The sequence below is a fragment of the Anolis sagrei genome, chromosome 4 (assembly GCF_037176765.1).
Source record: "Anolis sagrei isolate rAnoSag1 chromosome 4, rAnoSag1.mat, whole genome shotgun sequence".
NCBI classification, from domain to species: domain Eukaryota; kingdom Metazoa; phylum Chordata; class Lepidosauria; order Squamata; family Dactyloidae; genus Anolis; species Anolis sagrei.
The window spans coordinates 6,611,399-6,635,977 of NC_090024.1; the positions used below are offsets into that span (position 1 = coordinate 6,611,399).

At 45.9% G+C, this 24,579-nt stretch overlaps 1 protein-coding gene across 3 annotated transcripts in view; it reads right to left on the bottom strand.

The window, feature by feature from the left end:
- Positions 1 to 2,103: 2,103 nt before the first annotated feature.
- RHPN1 (rhophilin Rho GTPase binding protein 1) overlaps positions 2,104 to 24,579 on the bottom strand; it is a 57,808-nt gene continuing 35,332 nt past the window's right edge. For all 3 annotated transcript variants that reach the window (XM_060775967.2, XM_067467243.1, XM_067467242.1), the window contains 7 exons: positions 18,421 to 18,577; positions 13,792 to 13,911; positions 11,744 to 11,938; positions 9,586 to 9,662; positions 7,277 to 7,423; positions 5,570 to 5,728; positions 2,104 to 3,613 (listed from right to left, as the gene is read on the bottom strand). In XM_060775967.2, the coding sequence (XP_060631950.2) occupies positions 3,413 to 3,613; positions 5,570 to 5,728; positions 7,277 to 7,423; positions 9,586 to 9,662; positions 11,744 to 11,938; positions 13,792 to 13,911; positions 18,421 to 18,577 (1,056 nt within the window). In that variant the 3' untranslated portion in view covers positions 2,104 to 3,412. The remainder of the gene's footprint in view (positions 3,614 to 5,569; positions 5,729 to 7,276; positions 7,424 to 9,585; positions 9,663 to 11,743; positions 11,939 to 13,791; positions 13,912 to 18,420; positions 18,578 to 24,579) is intronic.

The window sequence follows — 24,579 nt, forward strand, 5'->3', positions numbered from 1 at the left end:
GAAATACTGGAAGGATTTGGAGGGCAATGATGTTGAGCTTTGGAGTTGTAGTTCACCTACATCCAGAGAGCACTGTGGACTCAAAAAATGATGGATCTGGACCAAACTTGGCACAAATCGTCAATATACCCAAAATGTGAATACATGTGGAGATGGGGAAAACTGACCTTGACATTTGGGAGATGTAGTTGTTGGGATTTATAGTTCACCCAGAATCAAAGAAAATTCTGAATCCCACCAATGATAGAACTGGGCCAAACTTCCCACACTCAACCCCCATGACCAACAGAAAATACTGGGTTTTCGGATGTCTTTGGTGACCCCTCTGACACACCCTTGAGACCCCCCTCCATGGGTCCTGACCCCCAGGTTGAGAAACACTGAGTTAGATGAAGGTTTAGGGGGTGCGCTTATCAAGTCTGCAGATGAAACTAAATTAGGAAGGATAGCTAATATTCCAGAGGACAGCAGCAGCTTAAAAAGCCAATGGGATTGTGGGCTGCATCAAAAGGAATCTAGTGTCTAGATCAGGAGTCCTCAAAATTTTTAAACAGAGGATCAGGTCACAGTCCCTCAAACTGTTGGAGGGCTGGATTATAAATTTGAAATAATTTGTGTTTCCAAGTCATTTCAGACTTAGGTTGACCCTGAGTGAGGGCCGGATAAATGACCTTGAAAGGCCATATCTTGCCCTTGGGCCTTAGTTTGAGGACTCCTGGTCTAGACCAAGGGAAGTCATGGTTTCTTCCAGGGAAGACCTCACCTGGAATACTGTGTCCAGTTCTGGCAACCACAGTTCAAAAGAGATATTGACTAAGATTGAAGGTGTCCAGAGTAGGGCAACTAAAAGGATCAAAGATCTGGAGACCATGAGGAGTATCTTAAAGAGCTGGGCCTGTTCAATTTGCAGAAGAGAAGGTTGAGAGGAGACATGAAAGCCATGTATAAATATGTGAGAGGAAGCCACAGGGAGGAGGAAGCAGGCTTGTTTTCTGCTTCCCTGGAGACTAGGACACGAAACAATGGCTTCAAACTACAAGAGAGGAGATTCCATCTGAACATGAGGAAGAACTTCCTGACTGTGAGAGCCGTTCAGCAGTGGAACTCTCTGCCCCGGAGTGTGGTGGGGGCTCCTTCTTTGGAAGCTTTCAAACAGAGGCTGGATGGCCATCTGTCAGGGGTGATTTGAATGCAATATCCCTGCTTCTTGGCAGAATGGGGTTGGACTGGATGGCCCATGAGGTCTCTTCCAACTCTTTGATTCTATGATTCTATGTATAAACATGTGAAAGAATGTCATGAGGAAGAGGGAACCTGTTTTTTGCTGCCCTCGAAACTAGGACTTGGAGCAATGGGTTCAAAATGGCAGGAAAGGAACTCCACCTGAATATAAGGAAGAACTTCCTGATTCGAAGAACTGTTCAGCAATGGAACTCTCTGCTTCAGTATCTAATGGAAGCTGGAAGAGACCTCATGGGCCATGCAGTCCAATCCCATTCTGCTAAGAAGCAGGAAAATTACATTCAAAGCACCCCCGACAGATGGCCCTCCAGCCTCTGTTTAAAATCTTCCAAAGAAGCAGCCTCTACCACACTGGGGCAGAGAGTTCCACTGCTCAACAGCTCTCACAGTCAGGAAGTTCTTCCTCATGTTCAGATGGAATCTCCTTTTTTGTAGTTTGAAGCCATTGCTCCATTGCGTCCTAGTCTCCAGGGAAGCAGAAAACAAGCTTGCTCCCTCCTCCCTGTGGCTTCCTTTCACATATTTATACATGGCCATCATCATATCTCCTCTCAGCCTTCTCTTCTTCAGGCTAAACATGCCCAGCTCTTGAAGCCGCTCCTCATAGGGCTTGTTCTCCAGACCCTTGATCACCTCCACTACCACCAACAATATAACCACCACCGCCTCTCCTACCTCCTCTACTACTCACAACATCAGAGAAATATCATTTGTTGGGTACATGTTCCCCTTGGACAAAACTGTCCACATCAGGAGATACCAAGGAGAACATGCTCCTCCAGACTGCACACTCCTCCCTTCCATCCAAATTCAGAAGCAGGCTGATTTTATTTAGTGGAGAGAGAAAAAACAGACTGCATGTGGACAGAGGCACTCCTTTTATTGCTATGTGGGTTTTGTCCCCAAGGCTGGAATCGGTCAACGGAACTACGGTAGGTTCGATTCTTGAGACTGGGTTCCAATCAACACCGTCAGTATCAAACGAAAGGCAGTGAGATGCAAAAACATTAAAGATTACGCCCCTCTCCCCAACTGTTCTTGAATTATAACCTGGGGATCCACATACAAAAAGGATTGCTGGGGTTCAGTGGGTCAGGGATCCTCCTAAAATGGGTTTCCACAGATGCAGAAGACCCAGTGGGGACAACACCAAAACATTTTACACACAAAAGGGTATTGAATGACATTCAAGGGGAGGTGTGCGCACATGTAAGATGCCAGCCTTGTTCCAGGCACATAAACCTTGACAACATCCTTGAAAGGTAAGGCAAAACTGTGCCCAAATTGCAGATAGGAGAAGCAAAAGGCTTGCCTAAGGCCAATATGTGAGCAGAGACAGCAGCAAAATGTGGACTAAGGATTTACTGATTTGTTACTCAGACTTTGACCAAGGTACAACTCCATTGAGTCCAGAGGAAATGTACTTCTGTGTAAGTGTGTACAGGATTGTGTTCTGGCCACTACATCCTGTGCATTCTTTCAAAGCATGTTTCGTCCTTCGATCTCTTGCAAAATGTCTTGCAAAACCTCACAACCTCTGAGGATGCTTGCCACAGATGCAGGTGAAACGTCAGGAGAGAATGCTTCTAGAATATGGCCAAACAACCTGAGAAAACCTACAACAACCCTCTTGCAAAGCCACTCCCTTTTCTCATTTCAATTTAGTTTTGCAGGTGGATGTTTCCACCAATTGTGCCTTGAAACCTCCATCAACTGTTCAACTTAAACCCCATCTGGGTCCTTCTGCAAGTTGGGTGGCTCAGAACGTAAAGACGGAGAGATGAGCTTGTTTTAGTAGAGCGAGATTAAGAAGAGTGCTCTAGGAAGCCTTTGAAACAGGCTAAAATTAGCAGTCCTTAAGGCTGTTGAATCTGGCAATTCAGTCCAGCCTAGGAAACCAAGATGGGCCTCCAAAGGCTTCTCCAAGTTGAGCATCAAGGGTGCTTCTCTCTCTTATTGTCTCCCACCAACGTTTGGAGATGAGCTTCTCCTGAGCATGGAAGCTCACCAGGAGTTCGTTTCACCCTCTTCAGACCCATTCCTTTTCAGAAGCAAGGTTGGTAAAATGAGAGCCTCCTTGATTCCGCTGCCAAGGCTATCTATCCATCGCCTGCCAGAAAGTGGCTACCCGCAAGACCGCCTTCCTTGTTCTGAGGGATGGCCGGGGGGCTCAGCACGCCAGGTCGTTGTCCCCCACGGAAGAGAAGGGGAGGCTGTAGGTGCTGGTCTTGCTCCGCTTGCTTTTCTTGCCCCAGGCCAAGAGAGTGCTGGCCCCCTTGCTCTGCATCGGGCTCCTTCGGCTGTTCTCCTTGTCGCCCTTCAGCAGGACCCCCGAGCAGGACGACATGGCCGCCACAGACTTCTTGTCCCCCTTCCCAGAGACAGAAATGGAATAGGATTATTTGCATTATGCCATGGAGAACGATCCTTAATCCACCACATTGGCCTACACATGCTCTAAAAATATCTCCATCTGGACCTACACACACTCTAAAATATATTTGCATTATGCCATGGAGAATGACCCTTTATCCATCATGGTTGACCTACACACACACTAAAAAAAATCTCCATCTGGACCTACACACACTCTAAAATGTATTTGCATTATGCCATGGAGAACGACCCTTTATCCACCATCGTTGACCTACACACACTCTAAAAAAATATCATCTGTACCTACACACACTCTAAAATATATTTGCATTATGCCATGGAGAACGACCCTTTACTCACCACGATAGACCTACACACGCTCTAAAAATATCTCCATCTGGACCTACACACACTCTAAAATATATTTGCATTATGCCATGGAGAACGACCCTTTATCCACCATGGTTGACCTACACACACTAAAAAATATATCCATCTGGACCTACACACACTCTAAAATATATTTGCATTATGCCATGAAGAACGATCCTTAATCCACCACGGTTGACCTACACATGCTCTAAAAATATCTCCATCTGGACCTACACACACTCTAAAATAGATTTGCATTATGCCATGGAGAACGACCCTTTACCCACCACGGTTGACCTACGCATGCTCTACAAAATATCTCCATCTGGACCTACACACACTCTAAAATATATTTGCATTATGCTATGGAGAATGACCCTTGATCCACCATGGTTGACCTACACATGCTCTAAAAAATATCTCCATCTGAACTACACACACTCTAAAATATATTTGCATTATGCCAAGGATGGAACCAAAGAGCAAAGGAAGGGAGGAAAGAAACAGAGAAGGAAGAAAGAAGAAGGGAAAGAAAAAGAGGGAAGGAAGGAGAGAAGGAACAAAAGAGGGGGGGAGGAAGGAAGGAAAGAGAGAAGGAAGGATGGAACCAAAGAGCAAAGGGAGGGAGGAAAGAAACAGAGAAGGAAGAAAGAAGAAGGGAAAGAAAAAGAGGGAAGGAAGGAGAAAAGGAACAAAAGAGCGAGGGAGGGAAGGAAGGAAGGAAGGAGAGAAGGAAGGATGGAACCAAAGAGGAAAGGAAGGGAGGAAAGAAACAGAGAAGGAAGGAAGAAGAAGGGAAAGAAAAAGAGGGAAGGAAGGAGAGAAGGAACAAAAGAGGGAGGGAAGGAAGGAAGGAAAGAGAGAAGGAAGGATGGAACCAAAGAGCAAAGGAAGGGAGGAAAGAAACAGGTAGAGAAGGAAGAAAGAAGAAGGGAAAGAAAAAGAGGGAAGGAAGGAGAGAAAGAACAAAAGAGGGAGGGAAACAAGGAAGGAAAGAGAAGGAAGGATGGAACCAAAGAGCAAAGGAAGGGAGGAAAGAAACAGAGAAGGAAGAAAGAAGAAGGGAAAGAAAAAGGGGGAAGGAAGGAGAGAAGGAACAAAAGAGGGAGGGAGGGAAGGAAGGAAGGAAAGAGAGAAGGAAGGAAAGAGAGAAGGAAGGATGGAACCAAAGAGCAAAGGAAGGGAGGAAAGAAACAGAGAAGGAAGGATGGAACTAAAGAGCAAAGGAAGGGAGGAAAGAAACAGAGAAGGAAGAAGGGAAAGAAAAAGAGGGAAGGAAGGAGAGAAAGAGGGAGGGAAGGTTAGCCACAGCAATACCTGGCGGGTACAGGTAATAAACAAACAAACAACTCAAGTATCTAAAATCTAGAACCAAAAGGTTCCACTCGTGTAGTTCTATGTGCTTCTGGCTGCAGCTAATCAGTGCGGAAAGCTGTTCACATAATTAAGAGGACCAATTCACACCATTAAGCAGACTACAAGTGTATTTCCTACTTGTAGAATGGCCCCAGTCATTTTGCGCCTGCAATTAATGCCCTCCCTGAACCCTATTTTGCCCGGTGCGAGCGGCTGGCCTTACCATGGCCTGTCCTTCGGAGTACTGCAGAGTCACAACGGTCACCTCCGTCCCTTCCTCTCCGGCCACCTTCAGCAACTGCACCACTTCGGCGTGTTTGGACCACTTGCAGTCCTTCCCGTCGATGGAGACGATGTAGTCACCTTCTTTCAGGCCAGCTTCCTGTAAACAACACCAGAGGGGGGAAAATAGTGTGGCTTTAATGGGCTTTTGTGCAACGGAGCCTCCGAGAACAAGAGTGTTTATGATGGCAAGGATGGAATGGGACCCCTGGATACGGGGGAGACGTTCCTGAACTTACAATGGAACTTATGGATAATATCAAATGTCCATAGATGCATGCTAATTTCAGTACCACCAACACATGATTGATAGATAGATAGATAGATAGATAGATAGATAGATAGATAGATAGATAGATAGATAGATAGATAGAGATAGGTGATGAATGGATGGATGGATGGTTAAACAGATAGATGGCTAGATAGATGGATGGATAGATAGATGGCTACACAGATAGATGCATGGATGGACGGACGGACGGACGGACGGACAGACAGACAGATAGGTGATGGATGGATGGATGGATGGATAGATAGATAGATAGATGGATGGATGGATGGATGGATGGATGGATGGATGGATGGATAGATGGATGGATGGATGGATGCATGGATGGTTAAACAGATAGATGGCTAGATAGATGGATGGATAGATAGATGTCTACACAGATAGATGCATGCATGGATGGATGGATGGATGGATGGATGGATGGATGGATGCACGGATGGTTAAACAGATGGCTAGATAGATAGATGGATAGATAGATGGCTACACAGATAGATGCATTGATGGATGGATGGATGGATGGATGGATGGATGGATGGATGGATGGATGGATGGATAGATAGATAGATAGATAGATAGATAGATAGATAGATAGATAGACAGACAGATAGATAGATAGATGGATGCATGAATGGTTAAACAGATAGATGGCTAGATAGATGGCTACACAGATAGATGCATGGATGGATGGATGGATGGATGGGTAGGTAGGTAGGTAGGTAGGTAGGTAGATAGATGATAGATAGATAGATAGATAGATAGATAGATAGATAGATGATAGATAGTTGATGGATGGATGGATAGATAGATAGATAGATGGATGCACAGATGGTTAAACAGATAGATGGATAGATAGACAGATGGATAGATAGATAGATGGCTACACAGATAGATGCATTGATGGATGGATGGATGGAGGGCAAAAGAGAGAAAGGTGCCAAGAGGAAGGCGTGTCAAGCCAACCCCGACCGGGACCACCTTCCACCTGGAAACCGATGCCCTCACTGCGGGAGAACATGCAGGTCAAGAATAGGGCTCCACAGCCATCTACGGACCCACTGACAGAACACTACACTTGGAGGACCATCATCCTCAGACTACGAGAGATAGATAGATAGATAGATAGATAGATAGATAGATAGATAGATGGATGGATGGATGGATGGATGGATGGATGGATGGATGGATGGATGATAGACAGACAGACAGAGAGAGAGAGAGAGAGAGAGAGAGAGAGAGATGATGCAGCTTTCCCCCATAGAAACATCTCCCACGATTTTAAGATGTACCCCATTTTTGGGAGATGTTTCTATGGGGGAAAGCTGCATCTTAGAATGGAAGAAATGTAGTTTCGCTACTCACCGCTGCACAGCCTCCGGCAATGACTCCGGCGATGAGGACCGGAGAGTCTCCTCGGAGGGTGAAGCCAAAGCCGTTCTCTCCTCGCACCAGGCGCACCGTCCGCGGCGGGTGCCACTTGTTCTTGGCACAGAAAACCGACAACGGACCCTACAAGGAAATTAGAATAGCATGGGTCAGTTGAAAGGATGAACAGGGTATAGGGTTACAGCCTGTGTTGGATGGGGTTATACTCCCCCTGAAGACACAGGTTCACAGCTTGGGAGTGATCCTGGATTCATTGCTGAGCCTGGAACTCCAGTTCTCAGCGGTGGCCAATTAAAACTTTGGCGCCAGCTGCGTTCGTACCTTGGGAAGACAGATTTGGCCACAGTGGTCCACACTCTTGTTACATCCCGAATAGACTACTGCAACGCACTCTATGTGGGGTTGCCTCTGAAGACTGTTCGGAAGCTCCAATTAGTCTAATGGTCGGCAACCAGGTTACTCACAGGAACGGGGTACAGGGAGTGCACAACCCCTGTTACACCAGCTCCACTGGCTGCCGATTAGCTTCCGAGCACAATTCAAAGTGCTGGTTTCAACTTTTAAAGCCCTAAATCAGTGGTTCTCAAACTGTGGGTCCCCAGGTGTTTTGGCCTACAACTCCCAGAAATCCCAGCCAGTTTACCAACTGTTAGGATTTCTGGGAGTTGAAGGCCAAAACATCTGGGGACCCACAGATTGAGAACCACTGCCCTAGATGGTTCTGGCTCAGACTACCTGTCCAAACATATCTCCTGTTATGAACCATCACGAAGTTTAAGATCATCTGGAGAGGGCCTGCTCTTGGTCCAGATGGAAAATCAGGTCGTTTCCCATGGAAACCATGAAAGAAAATGGAGACACATCTCAATGTTTACAAAAGGGAAATATTTTCTTAATAAAGCATGTTTTGCCCATTCTATATACCCAAAAACTTTAGTAGTTTTTCAGGGCCACCACTAACCATAAAGTCAAGGAGACGGTGGCCTTAGAGCTCAGTTACGTCAACTCTAACCTGCAGCTGCTGAAGGAAGAATTGGAAGAGCTGAACAGCTCCATGGATGTGTATCAGAACGAGAGGTAGGACGACAGAACAAAGAATCATGGAATCCTGATTGGAATAGACCCCCAAAAGCCATCTAGTCCAACCCAATTCTGCCATGCACGAAAGCACAATCCAAGTCCTCCTGACAAACCCTGTCCTCTGGGATCTATATGTTTGCTGCAGAAAAATCCTGCCAATCGAAAGGTCAGCAGTTTGATCCTGGCTTGGGTGAGCTCCCACTGTTAGCCCCAGCTCACCTGCTCATCTAGCAGGTTGAAAGCAGAAATAGTAAAGGTAAATATTTTCCCCTGACATTAACTCCAGTCGTGTCTGACTCTGGAGGTGGGTGCGCATATTCATTACTAAGACAAAGAGCCAGTGTTGTCCATAGACACCTCCAAGGTCATGTGGCCAGCATGACTGCATGGAGCGCCGTTACCTTCCTGCCGGAGCGGTACCTATTGATCTACTCACATTTAGAATCAATAGAATCATAGAATCAAATCAAAGAGTTGGAAGAGACCTCATGGGCCATCCAGTCCAACCCCATTCTGCCAAGAAGCAGGAATATTGCATTCAAATCACCCCTGACAGATGGCCATCCAGCCTCTGTTTAAAATTTTCCAAAGAAGGAGCCTCCACCACACTCCGGGGCAGAGAGTTCCACAGCTGAATGGCTCTCACAGTCAGGAAGTTCTTCCTCATGTTCAGATGGAATCTCCTCTCTTGTAGTTTGAAGCCATTGTTCCATTGCGTCCTAGTCTCCAGGGAAGCAGAAAACAAGCTTGCTCCCTCCTCCCTGTGGCTTCCTCTCACATATTTATACATGGCTATCATATCTCCTCTCAGCCTTCTCTTCTTCAGGCTAAACAAGCCCAGCTCCTTAAGCCACTCCTCATAAGGCTTGTTCTCCAGACCTTTTATCATTTTAGTCGCTCTCCTCTGGACACATTCCAGCTTGTCAATATCTCTCTTGAATTGTGGTGCCCAGAATTGGACACAATTTGCATGTTTTCGAACTGCTAGGTTGGGAGAAGCTGGGGCTAACAGCAGGAGCTCACCCCGCCTCCCGGATCTTTTGGTCAGCAAGTTCAGCAGCTCAGCGGTTTAACCCGCTGCACCACCGGGAGCTCAAAGACTTTGCATCACACTAAATACAAGGATCTGCAAGCATCTTTCAGGTCTACTATCGTATATCCACCCAAACTCCTATTTCCACAAACATCCAGCCCAAAGTACATACCAGCCGGTGAAAGATGTCTGTCACTTTCACCTTGGAGAAGTTGGGCGATTTGATCTCTGGTCTCTGGTGCGTTTTGGCTGAAAGAAAAGAAAGGTGGGGAGGTCAGGGAAAGAGATGGAAAATTTAATTTGAATTGTGCACATGGTTTAATTGTTTTTTATATTTGTATATTAAGCTTGACCAGGGCGGGTCAGCACTGCTTGTGTTATTGGATCTCACAACAGCATTGGACACAGTCGACCACAATCTTGTGACCCACCGCCTTGCTGTTGCTGGAGTCAGCGGGACAGCCTTAAACTGGCTCCCCTCCTTTCTTCACAACCGTGGACAGCGAGTGGAGAGAGGAGGCTTGGTCTCTGAGAGGTCCCCTCTATCTTGTGGGGTTCCTCAGGGGGCTATTCTCTCCCCTCTGTTGTTTAACATCTATATGCAACCACTTGCTCAGCTGGTTCGAGGTTTTGGGCTTGAGTGTTATCAGTATGCCGATGACATTCAGCTGGTGCTGAAGATGGAAGGCCGACCGGACTCTGTACCCGATTGTTTCCATCAGTGCCTCGAGGCCGTTGCTGGATGGCTGCGTGCCAGCAGGTTGAGGGTGAATCCAGCAAAGACGGAGATCCTATGGCTGGGTTGACCGGGCAGTGGGGACATCCAGCGGCCTACCCTGGATGGCGAGGCACTATGCCCGTCATCATTGGTCAAGAGTCTGGGAGTCCCTTTGGACCCTCTGCTGACAATGGAGGCCCAGGTCTCCGCCGTGAGCAGAACCACCTTCTTTCACCTGCGGCAGGCTAGACGGCTGGCCCCCTCCCTGTCCAGGGACGACCTAGCTATGGTGATCCAGGCTATGGTCATCTCAAGACTGGACTACTGTAACGCCCTCTACATTGGCCTTCCTCTGTCGGTGATCCAGAAGCTCAAGTTGCTACAAAATGCAGCTGCTCGGCTTCTTGCGGGAACTCCAATGAGATGCCACATAACACCAATCTTATGGCAGCTGCATTGGTTACCAATTGAGCCCCGGATCACTTTCAAAGTGATGGTACTCACCTTTAAGGCCTTGCATGGTCTGGGGCTGATGTACCTGAGGGACCGCCTCACCCCCTACCAACCCCAGAGATCCCTCCGTTCTGAGGACCAAGATTTGTTGGAAATTCCCAATGTCAAGACCTTGCGTCTAACAGCAACCAGACGCAGAGCCTCCACAGCAGTGGCACCATCACTCTGGAATACTCTGCCACCTGAAGTCCGTGCCATTTGGGACTTATCAGCTTTCCGCAGGGCTTGTAAGACATATCTGTTTCGACAGGCCTTTGATCTTTGATCTTGCTGTTTTTACGTTGTTTTAAATTGTTTTTAAATTGTGTTAGATTTTAGCCTGTTCTTGTAAGCCGTTCCAAGCCCCAGGGGAGTGGTGGCATATAAGTTCGAATAATAAAGAAACAAACAAATAAAGTTGACCATGGGAATCATACTGCAGGACCTCAAGATGCCCCGAGAGCTCTTCTAGCTTGACCAAGGAAAGGTGACTATAGAGGACCTAGAGATTATGAAAATATGTAAATAACTCCATGTAACAAAATCTGAAAAAGTTCTGTTCCTGGTTTGAAAGTGTTATTTCCTGTTTAATTGTGCCTTACTGTGAAAGTGGTTTTTCTACTCCAGAAACGTTGCTTTTTGTGCCACAAACTATGCTGAATTGGTTGAGACTCTATGAGATATTTATTGAAAAACTAGAGCAAAATGTACTATAGCAGGATGTCCCTCCCGGAAAGGCAAAGTTTTGCCAGTTTAATAAACTTTTCCCACGTTTTTATGATAGATACAATTAGGAAATGACATTTACAACCCAGGAACAAAAATCACGTTACGTTGTGCAATCAGATCTGCAAAAGAGCAACCCACACGTGCATAGGAATGGCTGCCCCAGTGGAGCTCTCCAAAGTGCTGAAGTCCATTCCCAAATAGCTTCAGGACCTTGGAGAGCTCCATGAATTTTTGCAACCCACAAGTAAATAGGAATGGCTGCCCAGTGGAGCTCTCCAAAGTGCTGAAGTCCATTCTGAAATAGCTCCAGGACCTTGGAGAGCTCCATCAATACTTGATGATTTTTTCCCCCGCTGAAATAAGAGCCGCCGTCTGCCAGGGGTTCTCTTACGGTGGATGTCGGGCGCATCTGGCGTCTCGAAGAAGTCCTCCTCGTGGTCGATCTCAGAATACTTGCTGAGCGAACGCTTGTGGGCAAAGCAGAGCACCTCCTGGAGGATGTCCATCTTCCTCAGGATCTTGCACAAGCCGTGGATCCTCATGGCCTCCTCGTGCCGCATGATGGCCTTCTTCAGGTGAGCTTTTCCTGCAGAGACAATATATCATTGCTCTCTATCTAACCATTCTGGAAAACCAAAATACTACTTGTGGCTTCTTATTTGTTCTCCAGGTGAGAAAGTGGTTTCCGTATGCATTGGGAATAATATAGTCTGCCCTAAAAACTCTGAGAGATGATTTGCACATTTTGGAATCTCGATACTGATTTTAAAAAAATGCAAAAAGAGATCAAGAATGGCATGGGAATCCAGGTAATCTCAACCAATGAAGAAAAGTTCACCTCTCCCATAAGAAAGACCTTCTTCTCAGAGCAAAACCATCAATCATCAGTTTGAACAGGGTATGCCTGGATTCCTGGCTAACAAAACCATATTGTACCATTCTCTGTTAAGCATTTATTTTCCAATAAATGCTTAACAATAAATGCTTTCCCAGGTAATATAACAATATAAAAATATAACTCCCATTATATATCTATATTTGTATCGATATACACACACACATATATACATATATATATATATATATACACATACTTACAGAGTGGGTAAAAAGTCACAAAGGGCTTTATTTATTGATTTATTTACAGTATTTATATTCTGCCCTTCAGGATGGAACACAATGCACATATACATGGCCATAGACACACAACATATATAGACAGACACACAGAGGCTATTTAATTTTCCAGCTTCAAGAGAGTATGCTTTGACCACCGTCCACTTGTGACACCGATTGAGTACTTCCTCATTCTTTTTGCATGCTGCTGGAGAATTCTATGGTGTTGTAAATTAGTTAAATTAGCCTCCTACATAAGTGGTACCTAAATTTCCTACTTGACAGATGCAACTGTCTTTCGGGATGCAAAGGTCAACAGCTCACTCCGACCTGGGCTGGCTTCGAACTCATGACCTTCCAGTCAGTAGTGATTTTAATAGATAGGACAACCCGGTCCTATCTATGTATCCTACATCCAGAGAGCCACATCTGTTTTTTGATTATTATATTGGGTTGCTGTATTATGATGTTTATTCATACCTCGCACTATCTCTCCCAAAGGGGACTCAAAGTGGCTTACATATACAAATATGCAAGACCACACAGAAGTTATATTACACTATATAACAAAAGTTGGAAATTTTTCTGGTTTGAAAGCATTATTTCCTGTTTCATTGTGCGGTACTTAGTCCAAAAGGAGCTGTTCTATTCCAGAAACTTCATTTTTGTGGCTGCCACAAACTGTGTTCATAGAATCATAGAATCAAAGAGTTGGAAGAGACCTCATGGGCCATCCAGTCCAACCCCTTTCTGCCAAGAATCAGGAATATTGCATTCAAATCACCCCTGACAAATGGCCATCCAGCCTCTGCTTAAAAGCTTCCAAAGAAGGAGCCTCCACCACACTCCGGGGCAGAGAGTTCCACTGCTGAACGGCTCTCACAGTCAGGAAGTTCTTCCTAATGTTCAGATGGAATCTCCTCTCTTGTAGTTTGAAGCCATTGTTCCATTGCGTCCTAGTCTGCAAGGAAGCAGAAAACAAGCTTGCTCCCTCCTCCTCCCTGTGGCTTCCTCTCACATATTTATACATGGCTATCATATCTCCTCTCAGCCTTCTCTTCTTCAGGCTAAACATGCCCAGTTCCCCAAGCTGCTCCTTGAATTAGTTGAGACTCAATGAGATATTCACTGAAAAACTAGAGCACAATGTGCTGCGGGCCGGACTTCCCTCCCATAAGAACAAAGTTTTTGCAATTTAATAAACTTTCTCCAAGTTTTTTATGATAGAAGAAATAAGGAAATAACATGTATAACCCAGGAACAAACATCGTGTTACGTAGTATTATACAAGGACTAAGGAATGATGTTGAGAGGGTTGCTTACCCAACCGCCTTCTTTCTTCTGGATCTTGCAAAAGGAGGGCCGAAGCCGGACTGTCAGGCGGAGTGACGTGGAACTGGAGGAAGGCCTTTTCAAGCTCCGGAAGATCTGCATCGGACGCGGCTGCAAGAAACAAACCATGCAAGGGCTGACTGGCGAGGAAAAGAAGAACGGGGCACTTGACTTACAGAAAGCCACCAACTTTGGATGAATCCCCATGAAGATTGGAGGAAAACCAAAGATAGGACCCCTTCTCTGGGCATTTCTAGGTCCTACAGTGCAATTTTGGTAAAGCAGCTTCTTACACTACACAATACGAGAGGGTGAAAAAAAAGTCTCTAAAAGATATTTATCGTGTCAGGCAACCGGACAATTATATTACATTTCTAACAGAACAAAACAAACAAACAAAGAGACAAAACACAAAGTTTGCAAGCTTAGTAGTTGATTAAATGTCCTTTGACCAGTATCTGGCCACTTGGAGTACCTCTGGTGTTGCCGCAAGGAGGTCCTCCCTTGTGCATGTGGCAGGGCTCAGGTTGCATTGCAGCAGGTGGTCAGTGGTTTGCTCTTCTCCACACTCACATGTCGTGGATTCCACTTTGTGGCCCCATTTCTTAAGGTTGGCGCTGCATCTCGTGGTGCCAGAGCACAGTGTTCAGCGCCTTCCAAGTTGCCCAGTTTTCTGTGTGCCCAGTGGGGAGTCTCTAGTTTGGTATCAGACATTGGTTGAGGTTCTGGGTTTGAGCCTGCCACTTTTCGGTCAGCCAGGTTTTAAGGTCCTTTTTAAAGGTTTCTAAGGTAGGGGCTTTCCTAATTTCTCCAGATAGTGAGTTCCAGAGTCAGGGGGCCACAGAGAAAAAAGCTCTCTCCCTTGTACTTACAAGGGAGATCAAGGGTCTAGAGAACAAGCCCTATGAGGAGCGGCTTAAGAAGCTGGGCATGTTTAGCCTGAAGAAGAGAAGGCTGAGAGGAGATATGATAGCCATGTATAAATATATGAGAGGAAGTCACAGGGAGGAGGGAGCAAGCTTGTTTACTGCTTCCATGGAGATTAGGACACAAGGGAACAATGGCTTCAAACTACAAGAAAGATTCCACCTGAACATGAGGAAGAACTTCTTGACTGTGGGAGCCGTTCAGCAGTGGAACTCTCTGCTCCGGAGTGTGGTGGAGGCTCCTTCTTTGGAAGCTTTTAAAGAGAGGCTGGATGGCCATCTGTCAGGGGTGATTTGAATGCAATATTCCTGCTTCTTGGCAGAATGGGGTTGGACTGGATGGCCCATGAGGTCTCTTCCAACTCTTAGATTCTTTGATTCTATGATTCTAATGTGAGCTTCTGAAATTGGTAGGGGCGAAGAAGGGCCTCCCCAGAAGAACGGAGGGCCCGAGTTGATTCATGGGTTAGGGTTAAATCACTACTGACCAAGAGCTCATGAGTTTGAAGCCAGCCCAGGTTGGAGTGAGCTTCTGGCCATTCATCTATCTTGCTGTCGACCTATGCAACCTGAAAGACAGTTGCATCTGTCAGGTAGGAAATTTAGGTACCGCTTATGCGGGGAGGCTAATTTAATTTATTTACGACGTCATAAAAACCTTCCAGCAGCGTGCAGAAGAATGAGGAAGTACTCCATGAAAGGCCTCAATGTCACAATGGACGGTGACAGGAATCCGGCTCGATTCTGGAATTGAGCCAGAATCCAGCTTGGGCACAGCTGGAATGTTAAATTGCCTCTGCATCTGTCTATATATGTTGTATGTCTAATGGCATTGAATGTTTGCCATGTATATGTCCATTGTAATCCACCCTGACTCTCCTGCGGAGTGAGAAGGACAGAATATAAATACTGTAAATAAATAAAGGTTGCATCTACATTGTAGAATTAGCACCGCTTGACACCGCTTGAACTTCCATGGCTTAATGCTATGCAAGCCTGGGGATTGGAGTTTTCCAAGGCCATCAGTCTTCTCTGCCAAAGGGGGCTGGTGATTCACCAAACTACAACTCCTAGGATCCCATTGCATGGAAGCAAGGCAGTTCAACTTGCATTCCTTCTACATGGCAGACGCACCTAACGATGCACTCAGTCCTGCCCAGATTCATTATCTGTCCCCAGCCAAAGCCATGCTAAGCTTCTTAGGTGAAGACCAAATGCAGGATTAAGGCCAGGAGGAGATAATGAGCCATTAAAGACGGGCCGCCAGACGTCCAGACAGATGCAGAAGCCAGGCATCTTACTTCTTGCTTCCATAAAAGCATATCTTGGCAGGATCCCTTGTTTTAATAATGTTGTACCTTGCCTCAAGCCACAGGGAGAGGCGGGTAATATTATTATTATTATTATTATTATTATTATTATTATTATTATTATTATTATATACATAATAAGATTAGTACACAGCAAAAAATATCACTCTGCTGGCTTTTGTATTTGATCACACGTCGGACCCTTCCCAAGTGTCTAAGACTGTGTGATGTATTGGCGAGTAGGGTGGCCTTTTGCAGCTGACAGGTAGTGATTTTGTCAGCACCAATTGTTTTTAAGTGCAGGCCAAGGTCTTTAGGCACTGTACCCAGTGTTGCTGATCACCACTGGGACCACCTTGACTGGCTTGTGCCGCAGTCTTTGCAATTCTATACTACTTCTTCTTCTTCTTCTTCTTCTTCTTCTTCTTCTTATTATTATTATTATTATTAACACCACAAGATGAGTCCACAGCAGACACTCTGCTGGCTGTTGAATTGGATCACACGTCAGACACTTCCCAAGTGTCTAGGACTGTGTGATGTATCGGCAAATAATGCGTGCAGATCCCAGTAAGGTGGCCTTTTGCAGCTGGCAGATGGTAATCTTGTCAACGTCGATTGTGTTTAAGTGCAGGCCAAGGTCTTTAGGCACTGCACCCAGTGTGCCAATCACCACTGGGACCACCTTGACCGGCTTGTGCCAGAGTCTTTGCAGTTCGATCTTTAAATCCTCATATCGTGTCAGCTTTTCCAGTTGTTTCTCTTCAATCCTGCTGTCACCTGGGATGGCAACATCAACTATTATTATTATTATTATTATTATTATTATTATTATTATTACGTCAGAGCTGGAATCCTCGACTTGGCACCAGCTTTGGCGTATATAACGGGCAAAAGAGATTGGAAAAGGAGAAACTGCCTGGGCAGAGAGTTCGGGTACATCTGCACTTGTGGGAGCATCATCCATTGCAAGCACTAAAATACATAGACTACTTAGATAGTTCAAATTTCAGTGGAATCCGAAACTTTTGGAAACTTGGCGAGAGTGATATCCTGGTTATGTAGTATCATTCAAGGAGATAGCTCTTGTAGTTTTTTTTTTCAAATGTTATCTGTAAAAAATTCAAAATTTTCCAAAAAATTAGTGGGTGAGCCAAACGTTTTGAAACCTGGGGGAATAACAGTGGCCAAATGTGTGCCAAAATTGGAGCAAGTTTCACCTTGATCGTCTTAACACTGAGGAAGGAAAAGCCCCATTGGCGCAAATAGGCAAAGAATGTAATGAGAAACTACTTCTGAGGATGCCTGCCGTAGATGCAGGCAAAACATCAGGAGGGAATGCTTCTGGAATATGGCCATACAGCCCGGAAAACTTACAGCAACCCAACTAACAAAAGTTTTGGAACTTCATATTACGAGGGTTGAATGAAAAGTAATGCCTCCACCTTCGTAACTCCTCAACAGATGGTAGGACTGGTATGCGGCAGGTACTGGCTTGTTCAGTAGACTCTCCTCTACAGTTCCATTTTGGCAAGAAGCCTTAGCATTGAACGGTTGTGTTGTTAAAGCGTGAAGTATGGAACCCTGTGCAGATGGTCGGTGAACGTGACTTAAGCAACATGAAGTCACTGAATTCTTGAGAGCAGAAGGTGTCACCCCAAAGGAGATTCATCAGAGGAGATTTATGGGGATTATGTTGATGTGATTACTGTGCGTCCTTGGGTGAGTAAGTTTAAAGATGTTGAGGTGGGAACATCTGACTTGCATGACAAACAAAGAGTTGGACGTCCTGTGAAAGCAACCACCAAGTTTCACAAGCAAAAGGTTGACAGATTCAGGACGATCGTCGTATCACTCAGGGAGAATTTTCAAGCATAATTGCCATTTCACAAGAACATGTGGGTCACATTATTGCTTTGCTTGGCTATCGGAAGATCTGTGCACGATGGGTACCCAGGATGCTGATGCCTGAAATAAAAGCGCACAGGCTTCTTCCGTGATGGCTTCAGAAAACTTGTTCATCATTGGCAGAAATGTATCCAATTGTCTGGTGATTGTGTGGAAAAGTAAATAGTGGTAGTTAAAGAGAACACTCTAAGGATTATTTCTGTGTTTGATTTATTAAAATATTCCTATCCGCACCCAAGTAACGAAAGTGGAGGCATTACCTTTCATTCAACCCTCGTAGATACAACACAGACCCCTTAATATGCCAAAACACTTCAGAATCAAAACAGGATGTTGCACAAATTTCGTAAATACAAACAAAGCGGCTCTTTGGCATTTCGCACACCTCTAATAATACCTCAATTTCCAGCACAAGTTTGCATTGGGAGGACCCAGGAAATGCCTAGAAAGGGCAGAGGTAGATCGGGGCTACTCACGAGGGCAGTCGCAAAGTGCAATGGCGGCGTAGTAGTGCGAGAGAGCCTGGAAGTGCTCCGACTTGACCTGCACCATGGTGGCCCACGAGAAGGGGACGTAGTCCTTCACGTGCGGCTGGATCATCGTCTGGTGGACAAGCGTGTAAACCTCTTCGACCTGGAAGGGGGCAAAGACAGGCAAACGCAGGCGACAATGTGAACTAGATGGTCCCTCCAGCTCGGTGATTATATGAGTCTAGACGTGCAGATAAATGCAGTTTGACACCACTTTGATTCCCACGATCCAATGGTATGGAATCGTCGGATTCAGAGTTTGGTGAGGCACCAGAACTCTTGGACAGAGAAAGCAAAAGACTTTGTAAAACTGCAGTTCCCATAGTTTCATAGTATTGAGTCATGGCAGCTAAAGTGGCACCAAACTGCATTAGTTCTACAGTGTAGATGCACCACACAAAGTCATTAATACTTACTCCTTGTAAACGAGGAGACAGAAACAGACAGGAAATAGGAAAAAAATCTATTTTCTTTTAATTGTCCAGGAACTACCCACTAGCTTCAGCAATAACTCAAGGATCAGGGTGTTTCTTGACATACGCCAAGTATGGAAAAGTTACTTTTCTGGACAATGACTCCCAGTAATGAAAGTAATAGGAAAAGGAATCCACATGACAGATGGAATGATTTAATCTCTCTCTATAGTAAAGGTAAAGGTTTCCCCTGACATTAAGTCCAGTCGTGTCCGACTCTATGGGGTGGTGTTCATCTGAATTTCTAAGCCAAAGAGCTGGCATTGTCCACAAACACCTCCAAGGTCATGTGGCCGGCATGACTACATGCAGCACCAGTACCTTCCTGCCGGAGCGGTACCTATGAATCTGCTCATGTTTGCATGTTTTCATCTCTCTCTCTATAGTAAAGAGAGTTTCTCCTGACATTATGTCTAATCGTGTCCGACTCTGTGGGGTGGTATTCATCTCAATTTCTAAGCCAAAGAGCCGGTGTTGTCCATAGACACCTCCAAGATCATGTGGCCAGCATGACTGCATAGAGTGCCATTATCTTCCTGAAGAAGCAGTACCTATTGATCTACTCACATTTGCATGTTTTCAAACTGCTAGGTTGGTAGAAGCTGGGGCTGACAGTGGGAGCCCACCCCACTCCCCGGATTTGGACCGGCTATCTTTCAGTCACCAAGTTCAGCAGCTCAGTGGTTTAACCCGCTGCGCTACCAGGGGTGATATAAGTTCCTACACCCTACACCACTGGAGAAATTACACTGCCTAGCCGGTATCGCACCACCTGACATCCTCCGGGAAGTAGCAGCCAATAGTGAAAGGACCAAGGCAGAGACATCTCCAGCTCATCCCTTGTTTGGGTATCAGCCAGCACGTCAAAGACTTAAATCAAGAAATACTTTTCTAAGATCTAGAGGGGCACTTGCTGGAATACCCCAGCAAGCAAGAGTCCAAAAGTGGCAGGCTCAAACCCAGCACCTCAACCAATGGCTGATACCAAATGAGAGACTCCCCCCTGGACACACAGAAGACTGGGCGACTTGGAAGGTGCTGAACAGACTGCGCTAAATGGGGCTACAAAGTGGAGTCCATGACATGCGAGTGTGGAGAGGAGCAAACCACTGACCACCTGCTGCAATGCACCCTGAGCCCTGCCACATGCACAATGGAGGACCTTCTTGCAGCAACACCAGAGGCACTCCAAGTGGCCAGATACTGGTCAAAGGACATTTAATCAACTACCAAGCTTGCAAATTCTGTGTTTTGTTTGTTTGTTTGTTTGTTTTTGTTAACAATGTAATACAAATGTCTGGTTGCTGATGGCACGATAAATAAATACTTCTGAGCATCCACAGATGTTGGTATCCACAATGTCCGCATTGTAGAACAAAACCCCAGCAGTTACCAAAGGCTCATTGCATGTATGTGTGTGCGTGTCGGAAAGCTACCTTTGTGTTGGCAGGAAGCAGGGATATAAAGTAAACAAAGTAAGTGGTGTTGCTGCTCAAAGCACAAAAAAAATGTGAAAGGGAGAAGAAAGCAACCAGGGGAGTGTGGGCCATTAATCTGCCATCTCGCTAGGACTGGGAAGAAATATGCGGGGGATCCTCAGCCTTGAGAAGTAATTAGCACGCAACTTTGGAGCAAAAACAATCCAATATCCTGGGAATTAAAAAGGACTTTCCAAATCACTGAGTCAGGTCTCCTCCTTCGAAATGAAAACATATTTGGAGTAAAGAGAGATTTGCAAACTTACAAATAACATGGGATATTAGAAGGTGGAAAGAAGTCAACTTTTCAATGCAGAAATCTAACCTATAATGATTATCAATAGCAGATATTCTTATTCCTCTGGCCCTCCATTTCTGAATGTGTGGAATCCCAGAAATGGAGGATTTGACACATTTTTTTTGCTCTTTCACACATTATATTCAGAACCAAAAAGCATGTTTTGGGGAATATATTCTATTTTCAAGCTCCTGTGAGGCATCCAATTCTAGGACAAGTTGCAAGCCCTATGAGGAGCAGCTTAAAGAGCTGGGCATGTTTAGCCTGAAGAAGAGAAGGCTGAGAGGAGACATGATAGCCATGTATAAGTATGTGAGGGAATGTCATAGGGAAAAGAGAGCAAGCTTGTTTTCTGCTGCCCTGGAGACTAGGACGCGGAACAATGGCTTCAAACTACAGGAAAGGAGATTCTGCCTGAACATTAACTGTGAGAGCTGTTCAGCAGTGGAACTCTCTACCCCGAAATGTGGTGGAGGCTCCTTCTATGGAGGCTTTTCAACAGAGGCTGGATGGCCATCTGTCGGGGGTGCTTTGAATGTGATTTTCACATAAATAAATAAATAAATAAATAAATAAATAAATAAAACATATAAATAATAATAAATAATGTGATTTTCCTGCTCCTTGGCAGAATGGGGTTGGATTGGATGGCCACGAGGTCTCTTCCGACTCTAGGATTCTATGATTCTATATTCATAGAAAAACTATAGCAAAATCATAGACTCATATACTAATAGAGTTGGAAGAGGCCACATGGGCCATCTAGTCCAACCCCTTGCGTTGCAGGAAAGCACAATCAACCTCAAAGCCAAAGTACTATAGGAGGATGTGCTATAGCAGGATGTCCCTCCTTGCATAAAAGGGTCCCAAGGCCACAATCCAGAACCCAATTCCATGTTTTTATGATTTTTTTTTTGTCATATCAGGAGCGACTTGAGAAACTGCAAGTTGCTTCTGGTGTGAGAGAATTGGCTGTCTGTAATGACATTACCCAGGGGATACCTGGATGTTTTGATGTTTTTTACCATCCTTGTGGGAGGCTTGTCTCATGTCCTTGCATGACGAGCTGGAGCTGACAGAGGGAGCTCATCCATGCTCTCCCCGGATTCGAACCTGTGACCTGTCGGTCTTCGGTCCTGCTAGCACAAGGGTTTAACGCACTGCGCCACCGGGGGCTCCTATTTTTTTATGATTGAACCAATTAAAAATGTGCTACATAGTGTTATTTTTATGTAGTGCTCAAAAAGCACCAATTATTTTACATTATCCTCATAAATTGTTGCGCTTTTATATCATATCTCTGTATTTATTTTGTGTATGCAAATGCCCTGTGGTATAAGCATTAATGAACTGCTATTACTCTTAGAAGACAGAAAGAGGTCATTCCCTCAGTGTGTTGGGAGTTCAGCCTGTGATTGTGTCAGGGTACTCTGGATGTTGGGAGTGACAATGAGGTCCTTGTATCTAGTTATGTTTCTAATGATGAGGTTGCTCTAGATGGGATTCCTGTTCACAGTGATTTTCTGATGAGAATGTTCCTGAAGGGTTTGAGGATGATGGTCTGTTCCCAGGGACTGAATTGCTACCAGAGAATTCCCAAGGCTTTGAGCCTCAGAAAAGCTCCTGGGCCAGCTGCAGGCATTAATGAGCCAGTAGATAGGAGAAATGCTTTCAGTCAGCACAGACAAACAAACCAAGCTCTCAGGCGCTCTGCCAGTCTGAGAGAGAGATTGATAACAGAGTCAAGGCTGAAAAGCAATCCGCTTCTGTCCACTTAGGATATAGAGTAGATTAGGGGATAAAAGTGCCAAGTACAGAATATGTATGGAATTGAGTCAAGACTTCTTCTCAGGCCTCTAGAAGTCTTGCCTTGGATAGATTCCTGTGCTAAGTGCCTTGTTTGATTCATGTTCAAGCATTGGGGTTTTACCTTGAAAGTTTCAGAATCTGTTTTCATGAAGTCTGATGGACTAATTTCCTGGACTATTTGTTCCTGCTTATCTTTCTACCTAATTAAATTACCTATTTTATGGAGTGTTTTTTTTTACTGCTACTGCTTTTAAAATATCTTCAATAAACTGCTTGCATTTTTACTCAGCTATGTGGTGTTTAAAGTCAGAAAGCATTCTTGGCCTGGAGTGCAACAGAGTGTAGAAAACTAGGGTTTCAGGGATAGAGTGAGATGCTAGTGATCTGGTTTTTAAACAGAAACTGGATGGTTTCCGGTTAAGATGGCGACTTGCTAACAGCTAACCTCCCGTCCGGGTAAGGCGATAGCTCTTAATCCGAGCTTAATCTGATCCATCCACCCCTATTCTGAACTCCTTTCATCGGCTCCTGAACCGGCTTCTCCTCAGGACCCCGGAGGGGGGCTTGAGGGGGGCTGAGTAGGAAGAACCAGGGAGAAAAGAAGAAGGGAGAGGAAGGAGGTAGAGCGAAGGCCGCTACTACCGATACGGCCTAGCACGCTCCCTCCCAACTCACTTGCTCGGCCTGGCCTGGAACATCTAACCCGCCAGTTCGCCAATTACCACCCGCTGTTGCGACTACCGGAGGGAGGCCGGGACGGCCATCCTTGGAGTTCGGCGGTGTGCACGGTGCGGCCTGTGTTGTTGCGCTCTGGACTCGTCCGCGGCTTGGATTGCAGCCCGAGCCTGCCGGAACAGCGGCCTGAGCCGGTCGGAGGCGGGTTGAGGGACTGCTGGGCTGGAGAGAGCTGTTGGGGCTGCTGGCTGTCGCTCCAGCGATTGCCGTCTTGCATCATCCGCCTGCAACCACGGCGCGAGCCGGCCCCGGTTTCCATCCGAACCACCCGCCTGCGTCCCTGGCGTGACTCCATTCTCCGGACTTCGGGCCGATCCCTCCGCGGCAAGCTTGGACTCCCCGGCACCCGGAGGCACGATTCCTCCGCGATTCCAACCGAGACAGGCCTCGTGTTCCAACTCTGCTGAGGCCCGGAGGCGTCCTGGCTGGTCCTCCCGCGCGTTGCTGCCGCCGGGGCAAGCTCGACTGGGTGAGCCGGACCTGCGGAGCGGCGGTGATTCGGCGCCTTCCTGGGGAGAGCCTGGCCAACGCCGCGTGATGACTCGGCGTTTTTTCTAAGATCTTTTGCGGCGATCGTGATCTTCTAGCCTGCAAAGCTCCTAACCAGCAACGCTGACTTCACGATTGCTAGGCTGACTCCTGGGCGGCTGGAACTATATATACTGTTACATAGCTGCTGTTACATGTTCTGTGATCAACCGCCATCACTGTAACGCCATCCACCGCGTTACTGCCTCCATTTCCGGAATTATCCAGCTCATCAGTAGTTCCGGCGACCATCTTAGCGATCCGTCATTCTACTGCAAGGCCCTCAGCCATCCGACCCTGACACTGATGGTGGGAGGGGGAGGTGAGAGATCAACTGGACTTTACATCAACCAATAAGACTGAGAACTATTCGATCAATTTGCACATTATTGCGCTAGTAAATTGTCACCTGAGCCAACGCTGATACCCCTGCCAACTGCCAGCACTTTATATGAGCCAACGCTATTAAGTCTTCCAGCCACCAGCACTTTATTGATCCATTGCTGCTAAATCTTCCAGCTGTTAGCACTTTATTGGGGCCAATTGCTGCTAAGTTATACAACTGCCAGCACTTAAGCAACAACTCGCACTTTAACCCTGTGTAATTAATTGCTATTAAGTTGCCACCATAGCACTTTAGTCTACCGGGCACAATTCAAGGTGCTGGTGCTAGCCTACAAAGCCCTAAACGGTTCCGGCCCCACCTACCTCTCCGAACGCATCTCCTCCTATGAACCGACACGGACATTAAGATCGTCCGGAGAGGCCCTGCTCTCGGTTCCGC